This window comes from Oncorhynchus gorbuscha, unplaced genomic scaffold (assembly GCF_021184085.1).
Source record: "Oncorhynchus gorbuscha isolate QuinsamMale2020 ecotype Even-year unplaced genomic scaffold, OgorEven_v1.0 Un_scaffold_609, whole genome shotgun sequence".
Lineage (NCBI taxonomy): Eukaryota > Metazoa > Chordata > Actinopteri > Salmoniformes > Salmonidae > Oncorhynchus > Oncorhynchus gorbuscha.
Genome location: NW_025745735.1, coordinates 318,179 through 333,628, shown reverse-complemented (window position 1 = coordinate 333,628; position 15,450 = coordinate 318,179). Strand labels below are relative to the sequence as shown.

The 15,450-nt window shown below is 41.0% G+C and overlaps 1 protein-coding gene across 6 annotated transcripts in view; it reads right to left on the bottom strand.

Moving 5' to 3' along the window:
- LOC124019498 (receptor-type tyrosine-protein phosphatase U) overlaps nucleotides 1-15,450 on the bottom strand; it is a 348,981-nt gene that overhangs the window by 72,609 nt on the left and 260,922 nt on the right. For all 6 annotated transcript variants that reach the window (XM_046334848.1, XM_046334850.1, XM_046334851.1 and 3 more), the window contains 2 exons: nucleotides 4,203-4,390; nucleotides 273-396 (listed from right to left, as the gene is read on the bottom strand). In XM_046334848.1, the coding sequence (XP_046190804.1) occupies nucleotides 273-396; nucleotides 4,203-4,390 (312 nt within the window). The remainder of the gene's footprint in view (nucleotides 1-272; nucleotides 397-4,202; nucleotides 4,391-15,450) is intronic.

The following is a 15,450-nucleotide window of genomic DNA, read 5'->3' as shown; positions in this document are numbered from 1 at the left end:
GTGGAACTTGTTCAGTTTATGTCTCAGTTGTTGAATCTTGTTATGTTCATACAAATATTTACACCGGTTGAGTTTGCTGAAAATAAACACAGTTGACAGTGAGAGGATGTTTCTTTTTTTGCTGAGAATATGCATTTTTAGCTCAGGTTCTTCCACTAAGGTAAATATATATATTTATATATACATGGAAGACCTGGACAAAAGATCCCACATATCAATAATTACATGGCAAAAGAATAGAACACATATTTGTGATTGACAATATTACTTACGGTGATCAGTGCTTTCGTCACAAGAGGGCTGGCATGTCCATGATGACTTACATCCCATCAACGTGTCATGCCTCCCTTTAGTTTTGTCCTTCTTTTTGGTGCAGTCCCAGCCATCAAAGAAGCTCTGTCGAGGTGTAGGGAAGTACATGTTAATGATACTGTTACCAATACCACTCTTCCCCTATCGTGTCAAACATATTTACAATGTCTCTCTTCTAAACCATTATATCTGCAGTTGTCTGTTGTGTTTGAGTGACGTAAGGGGGAAATAGAAAATGAGTGGGTATAATTGCAGCAATATCTGTCAAGTAGTGAGCCAATGCATACATCATGACGCTGTAGTTCTTTTCAAAGACCATTTCAAAGACCATTCAAAAGCATCATAGATGCTACCTGTTCACATTAACTGATTATACCTGTTCACATTAACTGATAATGCAGAACGTGTGGAAGAGCCTTTGCTACAGGGAGGGGTTGAGGGCCCTTGGAGTGTGGTGTCAGGAAAACAACCTCACACTCAACGTCATCAAACCAAAGGAGATGATCGTGGACTTCTGGAAAGAGCAGAGTGGGCACCCCCCTATCCATATCGATGGGCCAGTAGTGCAGAAGGTGGAACGTTTTAAGTTCCTTGGCGTACACATCACTGACAAACTGAAATGGTCCACTCGCACAGACAGCATGGTGAAGAAGGTGCAACAGCGCCTTTTCAACCTCCAGAGGCTGAAGAAATTTGGCTTGTCATCAAAAGCCTTTACAGATGCACAATCGAGAGCATCCTGTCGGGGTGTATCACCGCCTGGTACAGCAACTGCTCTGCCCACAACCGCAAAGCTCTCCAGAGTGTAGTGCGGTCTACACAACGCATCACCGGGGGCAAACTACCTGCCCTCCAAGACACCTTCACCACCCGATGTCACAGGAAGGCCAAAAATATAATCAAGATCAACATCCACCCGAGTCACTGCCTGTTCACTCCGCTATCATCCAGAAGGAGAGGTCAGTACAGATGCATCAAAGCCAGGACCGAGAGACTGAAAAACAGATTCCATCTCAAGGCCATCAGACTGTTAAACAGCCATCACTAACATTGAGTACCTGCCACCAACATACTGACTCAAATCTCTAGCCACTTTAATAATAAAAATTGGATGTAATAAATGTATCACTGGTCACTTTAAACAGTGCCACTTGATATAATGTTTACATACTCCACATTACTCATATGTATATGTTGTACTCTATACCATCTACTGCATCCTGCCTATGCCGTTCGGCCATCGCTCATCCATATATTTAGGTACATATTCTTATTCATTCCTTTACACTTGTGTGTATAAGGTAGTTGTTGTGAAATTGTTAGATTACTTATTAGATATTACTGCATGGTCGGAACTAGAAGCACAAGCATTTCGCTACACTCGCATTAACATCTGCTAACCATATGCATGTTACCAGCAACATTTGATTTGATTTTCTCTCTCTGTGTGTGAACATGAAGCTCTCTAGTGAATCCCATACATCCTGGCTATGCACAACTCTGTTCCAACAAGTTCCTCTCATCAACATGCTTCGCTATCGCCATCTCATGACAGTGCTGACTCAAAGACAACCCAGCAGTGGGATCCAGCTCTATTATGCTCTCATCAGCCAAACTACTCCTCTCCCCTAGTATGTGGGGCCAAGTCCCCCCCCGCCCACACACACCTGTGGTTGTTCAGGCACCAGAGGGGACTGTGGGTGAATCCAAGCCTGCATGCTGAGCAGGGGATTACAACCCCACTGCTCCCCACAGAGAGAGAGAATAACCACCCAAACCCTGTCTAGGGGGGGGGGTTGCAGGGAGGGGTTAATTGGTTCTGAGGATCACACAAAAAATTAAGAGAAAACTCGGATGAAAGACAAGGACGAGACACAGTGAAGAACAGTCTGAGCCGTTACATAACTGTGTCATTAATACTTTTGCTGCAGTGGTTTCAAATTATCGCTGTCTTTTTTTCTCCCCCAGTGCAATATTACTATGTCCACCATCCCACCGGTGTTGACTACGTTCCTTTTTCCTAATCATAATGACAGTATAAGTCAGCATCCTGAAGACACAATTGAAAAACTGGCTAAATCCTTGGCTGTGATCTGTGAAAACAGCTCTTGTTGTGTTTACTTCATTCCACACACAAACCTTCTCTACTGTATCTAGACATACAATAAATCGATCGATTATGCCTTTCAAGCTTTGCCTCAAGGTGATGCCCTGTACAGCATAGTGAATGCCTCAGTTCTCTATATCTTAGTGTTTACCTGCAAGTAACTGCCGTGGGAATACAGGTCCACCCACAGCTCAGACATGCCAGTCCCTTCCAACGCACTGCAGAGAGCTGATCAATATCTCTGAATGTCCTACATTGGCATTCCACTGGGAAATAAAGCCTAGGCGGTCAGGAGAGCACGATAGTCCTCATTGTTTTCAATTGTAATGGAGAGAGACATAGATAAAGAAAATACAGGCAGCTGAATATAGATTTTTGTTGTGGAGAGTTTTGCCTGTGGGGGACAGTTTAATGAGTCTACAAGCAGAGTTCCAGAACCAGAAGGGCAAGCATGTAGCCAGGGACAAATTGGGGAGTGAGATATTATCTTTTCCTTGACATGTGACAGGGAAACCACAGGCAACAGACAGGGATGTAGCTCACCCCAGAGTCTGCTCTTGACTAGAGAAGTACCGCACCGGGGACAAATGTTTCAGGGCTGTTTGCCCTCCAAAATGTGGCCTTGACGCATCCAGAGAGCCATGGAAATCAGCCGTTACAGAGGCACTGGAATAATAAGTGGGTTCAGTTCTGCTTCTCTCCCAAAACAAAAACATTTCCCTCTCTACCTACGGTAAAAAACAGACTCAATTCCACAGTCTGAATGTCGAAAGATTTTATTTTATTTATTTAACTAGGCAAGTCAGTTAAGAACAAATTCTTATTTACAATAACAGCCTACCCAGGCCAAACTCCCCTATCCAGGACGATGCTGAGCCAATTGTGCAGCGCCCTATGGGAGTCCCGATCACGGCTGGTTGTGATACAGTCCAGGATCAAAACAGGGTCTGTAGTGGCGCCTCTAGCACTGTGATGCAGTGCCTTAGACTGCTACGCCACTTGGGAGCCCTCAGGAGATAAGTGAACCAAGCGAGACTCTCCTTAACACACACTCCCTGATGCATAAAGAAGTTTGGAACAGAGCCTATAAGTCCCCCAAGGCTTCTCTCCTTAATTGTAGGCAATGATTTCACAAAATGTCTCCCTCGTTGTGCCGTGCACCACTTAAGAACACTTTCAACTTGGTGGCATCCTATACATCACACTACAGCCACTTGGCAGTGGTGAAGCCCAAAAGCATCTATTTAGAATTGTCCTCCAACCAGAGTACAGAGGATCTTCTTTTATCATTGTGATACTGGAGGACAGCCAGAGGTTGGGAGCCACCGAGCCCCCGATGCTGAGGCAATTGGCGGTCACTGGGCTGGGGAACAAAGGGCCTCCTGGTCTGGAGAACACCTGGGGATTAGGGGGCTTCATCAGCTACACTGCTACAGCAACTCTGACAGAGGGGCTATCTGAGCTCCAGACAATGATGATTTAATAGTCTCACAGTCAACTTGGTCCAAGAAGTTTATTTTAACCCTGATCATACATTTCTGCAGTCTGTAAGAACTGGGATGTGAGTGATAACTTCACACAATCTGACTACTAACGGGATAATCTGTCTACAATTTTGACTTGTAAATTATGCACATTTCTACGTTTTAAACCCCTAAACAGTGTATGATGACATGACTACAAACTTCTATTTTCTCACACCTTCCCCAGCAATACACCCTTATACCATCCAAATGCACATCAGCCACAACCATGCACATCAGCCACAACCCATACTGCCTACCTCATACTCCTGTTTGAAGCCGTAGCCCTCTGCAGTTTTCATCTGGTTGATGTGTTGGAGAAGGTCGGCCACGCGCACAGCAGGGTGGAGCTGACCAGTGTGGTAGGGTGAGCCCTTACGCCCACACTGGCGTCGCGGCGAACCCCCCAGAAGACTACTGGACTCGTTCACTGAGCTACGCTGCTCACCTGTGAGAGGAGGACAAAGGAAGGGGGCACCGTTAGGCATAGGGATACACACAAAAGGTGGTATAGCCTGTTTTAGAGAGATGTAATGATCGAATATTGTAAGAGCTTTCATTGCCTGCTTCTGTGCCCCCGTTATTTATCCTACGGTTCTGACTTGATGTACAGGGGGAATACTGTAAGAACGGCCCATGACCTGAATTATGTCGCTCTGTCAATTTAAAAAATGCTGAACAAATAGGCGGCATATTAAGCTACATCCGTTTCAGCTTGCTCATGTCCTAATCCAAATTACAGCATGCCTCTTAACGGCTTATCGTCATATATGCCATTGCCATAATTTGTACATCTGCATTATTATATTGCTTATATAGGTCTCTCATATTAGCATCTTATTAATAATTTTAGGCAATGTTAATTGCTTTTTACATTGTGTATTATAATTAGCTAGGCTGATTTTCTACACAAGGAGGGTGGTAAATTACAGACCCAACAACATTATATTATAGTATCCCCTCCTTGACAGTCTCTTTTGTTCAACAAAAAGTTCAGTAATAGACCAATTATTCCAGTTCATATTGCAAGGATTGTTTTGTTTGCACAATACGCTGTCAGTGCGTCTGTATATTGTCTATAAAAGTGGATCCTCATGATTGAATTGTCCTTCCTTTTTAGACCACATAGGCCTATTAAAACACTTCAAATGGTAGACTAAGAGCTGAGTCTGGGTCTCTCTCTCTCTGTGGTGACTTAAAGAAGAGTAAAGTTAAGGCCTCAACATCTTGAGGAATTTATCTGAACTAACATCTGAATTTCTGTCGCTGTCCATTTCAAAATTGCTGAATGACTCGGCCTACCTCATCGCAGCTCGTTTTGCTTGCACTTGCTTATACATAGAGCTAAGCGTTAATTATATAAGAACAAACATTGTGAATTTACTGAACATAAATGTAATAATGTTTGAGTGTTGTTCCAAAGGGAGAACTAATGTCGACATTCATTATTATTGAAAGAGAATGTGGTTCTTATCCAGTTACACAAATCAACAAGGAGTCAATAGAAACCATATTTATTTAATCAAGTCAGCCATAAGCTCCACTCTCGGGACAGCTTTAAGTGGACCCTAAACTTCTGTGGGCACCGTTTGTCAGTTATAGTGCATTAACTGCATTTAATGCGTTGTTTAGAGAAAAAAATGGGTTGTTTGACATGCTAAAATCACCACTGCATAGGCTATAGGTATATAGAAAAATGAATGTGTCAGATTGGACCCAGCTATTGTATGTATTATTTAAGTTGCTGACAGTAAAGTGAGATATAGGTTTGTTTGGGTAGTAATATTTGATTGAGATGACACCATCCAGTCTCTCTTTGATTAACTATTAAGTACATCAGGGCCCAGTTGTATAAAACATCTTAAGTGTTTCCCTTAAAGAATCATTTTCCATTACCTAATGGAATTGTTTAAGGGTGTTGCATAGAGCCCCTCAAATATTTCCTTAGTTTGAAGGCATGTATGGCAGAAAGAGTATCTGGTTACAATGGAGACGACCAGATTCACTGACCAAACTCAAAGAGATTGCTTTCATTTTGTGAGATAGCAAAATAAAACTTCTACAAATCAAGACAGGATAACCAAATTGCTTCAGAATATAATAAACTACATTTCTTGTAGTTACTTTTTTCTCAACTTGTTTATATTACTTTCTAGTATGTCAAGCTAGCTTGCAGAGTAGCTATGTCCTCTGGGTCAATTATGGGACTTTTAAAATATTTTTTAAAATGTCTTTATTCCTTATATGATAAGTTCACACTACAATCATCCCAGTTTTTTTTAACACCAAACTATCAAAGTATTTTATGCAATTTAACCCTCAATTTCACTGTTTTACCCTTGTCCCTGACCCCAAATTTTGAGTTTCTACTATGTTTTTCTATGAGAAACATTAATAACTGCACATTATATAATGTTATCTACTAGAGAAAGAGTCAATTAAATCAAATCTATATCAATATTTATTGTGAGTATGCCCTTTATATTATTATTTACACAACATACCTGTCCTTTGGTAGTGGTGTCATTTCCACCAATGAGGGCAAATTCCTCAATAAAGTTTTGTCAAGAGAATGTTAACTTAGTTAACATGAAAGTCATTTCCATCTCAAACGTAACAGTGGTGGAAATGACAGAACGTGGCAAAAATTACAAACATCTATTATGTTATTACTTTTGATTTATTTAATCATGGTTTAAATCAATTGAATCTAGAAAATTCTCCAAGGTGTGCACAAGTTGAAAAAACTTAAGTAGTATTGTTCTTTGCTTTTAAAAGATGCCACATAAAACAGCAGAGGTCACAGACATAGAAACAAAATCAAAATAAATATCCTATACGATACCAGGAACATCTGCAAATAGACAGGGAGAGATACTGGAAGAAAAAAGAAAAGGGAGAAGTGAAATCTATCTCCGAGTTTACAAAGCGAAAACAAAGAAGCAAGGGAAGGAAATGGAAATGCAACCAACGGAATAGAAGACATATTTGAAAGAGAACAGTTGCAATGGAGACCTACCTATCAGGCAACACACCACCTCAGTCACCAGATGACTTGCAGCCAGAGCATGAGGACAACATACCTGCCTCTAACTTACCTACCCCTAAATTACCTGCCCCTGATTCCCCTTCCTCATAATTTGCAACAGGAATGAGAAGTCGGTTACTTGTTGGAAGGAAAAGGTTTGGAAGAGGTCGCTCGAAAACAGAGATCTTTGCATGACAAATGTCAAACTTGATAAAACTTAACGGAAAGCTGAGAAATACAAAATAAAGTATGATCAACTGATGAAGAAAATGGAGAGACAAGATTCCCCAAAGGCAAAAGAGGAAATGAAGGGAACTCCGAAGGATTTTATAGTTTCAAAATGCCGTCATTACAGAGTTAAAGCAAAAGTATCAAAAAATGTTTGCAGTGCCAAGGACAAACAAATGGCTTCAAAAATGCTCAGCGGCAACATCCTGAGAAAGCATGGCCTGGTCAAAGGGCAAATGAAAACAGGCCGACAATTCTTCAATACTCCAGGAAAAAAAGTGTAACATAATTACAAAGCCACAGAAGGAAAAATCACTAGATTCTATGAACGTGATGACAACAGTAGAACAACAACAGAGAAAAAGGACACACTAATGAGGAACAAGAATAAAATCAGTAGTGCTTTTTGAATGGCACAATTCAGAACCTTTATCAGAATTTTAAGAGGGAATATTCAGAGATGAAAATGTCCTGTGAATTCTGCAGAAGACATCCTTTTGGCGTTGTCAAGCTAACAGTCCAGGATAGGGACACATGCCTCTGCAAAACCCATGCCAACATCCAGCTCATGGCGGTAAAACTACAGCATCACAAAGGGTTCAGCTGCAGCAACATCAATAACCTTACTGAGTCTTTGTGCTGTGAGAACCTGAAGAAAGAGCGCATGTACAGAGTGCTCCCTTTGCCAAGCAAAAGAGCCAACATCTGCTGGTGAGCAGACATGGTGGTTTGAGTTGAAAAACAAAGCTGAAGAGAGAGAAGGAAAAAACAAGAGGGAAACTTGGAGAAGTTCACAGTACATTGACAGTAAAAGAAAAGGTGTGTGGAACACTGCAGATTCTACTGGAGGACTTCTCCAAAGAATTGAAAGAGAAGTTGGGGGAAATACATGTACACCATTCAACATCAATACTCCAACAAACAGAGAATTAAAAGAGAACCTCCAGAATGAGGAGATCATCGTGCATATTGACTTTGCAAAGATCTACCTGTATAATTACACTAGTGAAATACAGGCAGTTCACTTTGGTGTATCACACAAGCAGGTGAACCTCCAGACCCGTGTTGGACATACCACAAATTATACAGTTTCCCTTGGCTCCCTGAGCTCTTCTATGCGAATGACCCCCCTGCAATCTGGGCCCATATCTCAAAAACACTGGCCTACTTCTTTGAGCCCTGCCCATGAGCTACTTTTGGAAACATACTTTGTCTTAAATTAATTAAAAGATTAACAATGGTTGTTGTTCAAACTGTTTGTAATAAAATATTGTTTTCACATACTTAATTTTTTTTTTTACATAGATGTCATTTCCACCACACCCATATTTTTGGGGTAAATTAGTATATTATTTATAATTGACATTGATTGATTTGTTTTAGACAGGGAAACCATATGGTCGTTATCATAATCTCTCAAAAAGATTAGGTGGAAATCTCTCATTTTCTTCAGTTCATACATTCAGGCATTGTGTTGAATTATTAATATTAGAAAAACTAATAATCACTTAAAATATTATTCAATACAAATTAAGGTACAAATGTGTTATAAATTAGTTTTAAGGTATTTAATTTTCAACTAAAATTGCCATGATGGAAATTACATTTGTCTATGGCTGTCTGAGAAAAATGACAAAAATATATACACTTGCTCAAAAAAATAAAGGGAACACTAAAATAACACATCCTAGATCTGAATGAATGAAATATTCTTATTAAAGACTTTTTTCTTTACATAGTTGAATGTGCTGAAAACAAAATCACACAAAAATTATCAATGGAAATCTAATGTATCTAATTTATAGTCACACCCAAAATTCCTGGACAGTCTGTGGTGCAACGTGGCTAAAAGGGAGTTGGCGGATGCTTTAGTCCAGATCTGGTGGGAGATCCCTCAGGAGACAATCCACCACCTCATCAGGAGCATGCCCAGGCGTTGTAGGGAGGTTGTAGGGAGGCCACACACACACTACTGAGCCTCATTTTGACTTGTTTTAAGGACATTACATCAAAGTTGGATCAGCCTGTAGTGTGGTTTTCCACTTTAATTTTGAGTGTGACTCTAAATCCAGACCTCCATGGGTTGATAAAATTGATTTCCATTGATAATTTTTGTGTGATTTTGTTGTCAGCACATTCAACTATGTACATGAAAAAGTATTTAATAAGAATATTTCATTCATTCAGATCTAGGATGTGTTATTTTAGTTGGTGGATGGAGCGAGACATGATGTCCCAGATGTGCTCAATTGGATTCAGGTCTGGGGAACGGGCGGGCCAGTCCATAGCATCAATGCCTTCCTCTTGCAGGAACTGCTGACACACTCCAGCCACATGAGGTCTAGCATTGTCTTGCATTAGGAGTAACCCAGGGCCAACCGCACCAGCATATGGTCTCACAAGGGGTCTGAGGATCTCATCTCGGTACCTAATGGCAGTCAGGCTACCTCTGGCGAGCACATGGAGGGCTGTGCGGCCCCCCAAAGAAATGCCACCCCACACCATGACTGACCCACCGCCAAATCGGTCATGCTGGAGTATGTTACAGGCAGCAGAACATTCTCCACGGTGTCTCCAGACTCTGTCACGTCTGTCACATGTGCTCAGTGTGAACCTGCTTTCATCTGTGAAGAGCACAGGGCGCCAGTGGCGAATTTGCCAATCTTAGTGTTATCTGGCAAATGCCAAACGTCCTGCACGGTGTTGGGCTGTAAGCACAACCCCCACCTGTGGACGTCGGGCCCTCATACCACCCTCATGGAGTCTGTTTCTGACCGTTTGAGGAGACACATACACATTTGTGGCCTGCTGGAGGTCATTTTGCAGGGCTCTGGCAGTGCTCCTCCTGCTCCTCCTTGCACAAAAGCGGAGGTAGCGGTCCTGCTGCTGGGTTGTTGCCCTTCTACGGCCTCCTCCACATCTCCTGATGTACTGGTCTGTCTCCTGGTAGCGCCTCCATGCTCTGGACACTACGCTGACAGACACAGCAAACCTTCATGCCACAGTTCGCATTGATGTGCCATCCTGGATGAGCTGCACTACCTGAGCCACTTGTGTGGGTTGTAGACTCCGTCTCATGCTACCACTAGAGTGAAAGCACCGCCAGCATTCAAAAGTGACCAAAACATCAGCCAGGAAGCATAGGAACTGAGAAGTGGTCTATGGTCACCACCTGCAGAACCACTCCTTTATTGGAGGTGTCTTGCTAATTGCCTATAATTTCCACCTGTTGTCTATTTCATTTGCACAACAGCATGTGAAATGTATTGTCAATCAGTGTTGCTTCCTAAGTGGACAGTTTGATTTCACAGGAGTGTGATTGACTTGGAGTTACATTGTGTTGTTTAAGTGTTCCCTTTATTTTTTTGAGCAGTGTACATTCCTGAATACTACGATCACAGCCATTATCAGATATTATTTCTAGACAAATCAAAGACAAGTAGAATAGTGGTAAAATGGTGTTTCAGTAAGTTTCATTTCTGAAAGCTTGCAGGGCCAAAGTGCCCAAAGTTGCAGAATCACCCAGCTAAATATAACTAGCTAGCTAGCTTTCTAGCCATGGATTGTGCACCTTGCATTATTTAGCTAAGGCACCCTTAACTTTTTCACTTAATTTAACATTTAACCTTAAATGTTTGTTGCAACTGACTTAAAGATAAGGAAAATTTAAGGGAAAAGATAGGGGGAAATTAACTGTGTTTTACAGTGGTTGCTCCATAAATTTTGCGATTATGCTGCGGTACTTAGAGGTAATTTGTGGTTTAGCACGGTACCCTGCGTCACTACTTCATCGCTCCAGACCAGCGCAAGGGGGAGCTAGAGCTCTGAATACGTTTTTGGGTCCTACTGTGTCTCTAATTGACAATGAATGGGCGACATAAACCTACATAGAAACTGATAATTGTGCTCATGACTGTAGGTTTTCCCCCCTCTAATTAGCCTCTATGGGATAGGCTTCCCGTCAGCGGGACACCTGTCGACAGCTTCCGTTGAAATTGGAGGGCGCGCAATTCAAATAAATAAATCATTAAAATTATGGATATTAAACATCTAGGTACTTATATCGGTTAAAAGCTTAAATTATTGTTAATCTAACTGCATTGTCTGATGCGATTGTTTGAAGACTGCGTGCCACATCGAAATATTTTTCAACCAGCACAGGCTTCGTAAATTTCACAAATAGCGATTAAATATTCACTTACTTTTTGAAAATATTCCTCTGACTTGCAATCCCAAGGGTCCCAGCTACAACATGCATGGTCGTTTTGTTAAATAACATCCTTCTTTATATCCCAAAGTCAGTTTAGTTGGCACCATCAATTTGAGTAATCCACTAGTTCAATGTGCAGAGAAAGGAATCCGAAAAGCTACCGCTAAACGTTGTTAAAAGTCAAAATACATTTCTATTCAATCCTCAGGTACCCTAAAATGTAATGAAACCATAATATTTCATACGGAATGTAGTATGTTCAATAGAAAATCCAAATTAGCAAGTGCGCGTCCTGTTCGTCGCACGACACAGACTGATTTCCAACTCTGACTCCCAGTACCAAAACTCAAAATTCTTCCTCGAAACAAGCCTGAAACCTTGAACAAAGACTTGGTTTTGGTTTTTATTTGGATTGTCTCCTACCATATCAATTGTGTTATAGTGTCATACATTATTTTACATTTTTACAAACTTCAAAGTGTTTTCTATCCAATGGTACCAATTATATGCATATCCTGGCTTCTGGGCCTGAGTAACAGGCAGTTTACTTTGGGCACATCAGTCAGTCAGGAAGTGGAGAAAAATAGACCCTTGCCTGAAGAAGAAACAAATAAATAATTTGAAATAAAATGTATTTACAAATTAGTAACAATGTCTCACCCCATGTTCAAGAACAGCATTTTTCCTCGCTCATTTTACGTTATTTGTTAAAAAATATAGATTTTGGAGATTTTGTTAACAAAGCAATTATTATTATTATTATGTAAAAGCCCATTGGATATTCTCACAGATACATTATTAACCCTGCTTTTAGCAGGACAATATATGTTGGTCATAGCTCCTGAGTGGTGTACAGTGGGATTGCCTTGCAGTTCTTCAGCAGTTCTCCAGCTGTATCCACTGAAAGTGCGTGAGGTTCAAGGCACGAGGGCAGGGGGCACGGCATAGGTTGCAGAGCCACACACAGAAGACAGACTTAGCCCATGGAGGAGGGAGGGGGGTGGACCCCCACTCCGCCACACTCGGTAGCACAAAGCAACACTTTAAGGGGCATTGCACTAATAATGGCACAGACTAGAGAAACGTTCCCGCTGTTCTAGCAGGTAGCTGGACAATAGACTTGCCTAGATGGAGGGTAGGGGGAGAATTCTATCGAAATAAATGTTTTGGCCTTTACAAATATTATTTTGGCCTTTATTCAGATTAAAAATCAAATAAAAAATTGAGCGATTGTAAACGAAATAACCTCCAAATTATCAAGTTGATGGCACAGTCATGTATGTAGCCGACGCGTACATAAAGCTGAGTGACTCACTCATTCATGGCTTTAGGTCAAAATAAATAACGTACCAACATTCTTTCTGATAGTCTTAAATAAATAAATGTTTTGGTTATCCTGACCTGGACACCCATTATGGGCTATTAGCAGGACAATATACCTTTACCAACATATCTCTGTACTTTGATACTTTGTGGATGGGGCCTCCCCAATGGCGCAGCTGTCTAAGTCACCGCATCGCAATGCAAAATGAGCTGCTACAGAGACCTGTGCCGGCCGCCACCTGGAGACCCATGAGGTGGCTTTTGGTTTTAATTTAGAAACCTCCAATCCTCAAAATATTTTTTAAGATATACTGTAGGCCTACCGTAGGCGACATGAGTCTAAATAGTGTTGAGTAATGTTCTGTTAAATGTGGTGTAGGTCTTATTTATTTAAAGTGCATATTGACGTTAGAAGCAATAGGATTTGAAGCATTAGCCTACAACTATTTTATCACCGTTTTGCGCTGCTCTGAGACAAGCATGGGGACTGGTCAATGAGATTTTTATTTTGACAGAATCTCCGTTTGGGTATTGGTTAGACTAAAATGATGGTGTAGAAATGTTATGCTTAGTGTAACCTTTGTTTAACTAGGCAAGTCAGGTTAGAACAAATTCTTATTTACAAGGACAGCTTACTCCTTCCCCCCCGTTGGTGAATTGAACCCCGGTCTCCTTCTTCTTTAGCTAAATAGCCCAGTACTGTGTAGCCTACAGTACCTATAGAGCCATATTTTCTGTTCCATCCTAACGGAAACCCAGAGGGTTTTTCGTTTTTCTTGGAATATAAACACCATAATATTAATACAAATATTAATCAAATGAATCCCAAACTCTAAAAGTAATTGGAAAGGTAGATACAAAATATTTGTGACATTGAGGTTACAAAGAACGTAAACAAGATGCTGTGTTTTTATTTACAGTAGTGATGGACAGTTGGTGGCATATTGAAAACAGGTTTTCAAACACTTGTAGCCTGTTTATCAGGACAAAATACTCGTTATAGCCTGGCTACTTTAGGTGTGAACATCTCCTTACCTGCAATATATTCGATGCTTAGGTACATTTCTAACTCAAAACAGTAGTACAGTATTTCTTCATCAACATCTTCATGCTTTCGTTAATAAAATAACTAGAGACATTCAAAATGCATGTGGTTATTTAAACTACATTTTAGTTACAATTCCACCCCGCACCCTCCACCCCCACGACTACGGGTAAAACCTTGCTGAGATGATCAATGTACAGTGGGGCAAAAAAGTATTTCGTCAGCCACCAATTGTGCAAGTTCTCCCACTTAAAAAGATGAGTGAGGCCTGTAATTTTCAACATAGGTACACTTCAACATAGGTACATAGGTACACTGCCCTTGCTGATGGAAGGAGGTTTTCACTCAAAATCTCACGATACATGGCCCCATTCATTCTTTCCTTTACACGGACGGATCAGTCGTCCTGGTCCCTTTGCAGAAAAACAGCCCCAAAGCATGATGTTTCCACCCCCATGCTTCACAGTAGGTATGGTGTTATTTGGATGCAACTCAGCATTCTTGGTCCTCCAAACATGACGAGTTGAGTTTTTACCAAAAAATTATATTTTGGTTTCATCTGACCATATGACATTCTCCCAATCTTCTTCTGGATCATCCAAATGCTCTCTAGCAAACTTCAGATGGGCCTGGACATGTACTGGCTGGACACGTCTGACACTGCAGGATTTGAGTCCCTGGCGGCGTAATGTGTTACTGATGGTAGGCTTTGTTACTTTGGTCCCAGCTCTCTGCAGGTCATTCACTTGGTCTCCCCGTGTGGTTCTGGGATTTTTGCTCACCGTTCTTGTGATCATTTTGACCCCACGGGGTGAGATCTTACGTGGAGCCTCAGATTGAGGGAGATTATCAGTGGTCTTGTATGTCTTCCATTTCCTAATAATTGCTCCCACAGTTGATTTATTCAAACCAAGCTGCTTACCTATTGCAGACTCAGTCTTCCCAGCCTGGTGCAAGTCTACAATTTTGTTTCTAGTGTCCTTTGACAGCTCTTTGGTCTTGGCCATAGTGGAGTTTGGAGTGTGACTGTTTGAGGTTGTGGACAGGTGTCTTTTATACTGATAACAAGTTCAAACAGGTGCCATTAATACAGGTAAGAGTGGAGGACAGAGGAGCCTCTTAAAGAAGAAGTTACAGGTCTGTGAGAGCCAGAAATCTTGCTTGTTTTTTAGGTGACCAAATACTTATTTTCCACCATAATTTGCAAATAAATTCATTCAAAATCCTACAATGTGATTTTATGGATTTTTTTCTTCTCATTTTGTCTGTCATAGTTGAAATGTACCTATGATGCAAATTACAAGCCTCTCTTATCTTTTTAAGTGGGAGAACTTGCACAATTGGTGGCTGACTAAATACTTTTTTGCCCCACTGTATTTGTTGCATGGTAGTATCATCAATTTCTCTAGCCATGTCACGTCCTGACCTTAGTTCCTTTTTATGTCTCTGTTTTAGTTTGGTCAAGGTGTGAGTTGGGGTGGGCATTCAATGTTTTTGTTCTATGTTTTGTATTTCTGCTTTTGGCTTGGTATGGTTCCTAATCAGAGGCAGCTGCCAATCGTTGTCTCTGATTGAGAACCATACTTAAGTAGCCTGTGTCCCACTATGATTTGTGGGTAGTTGTTTTCTGTTTTGTGTATTCACCTGACAGAACTGTTTTGTTTCTTCCATTCA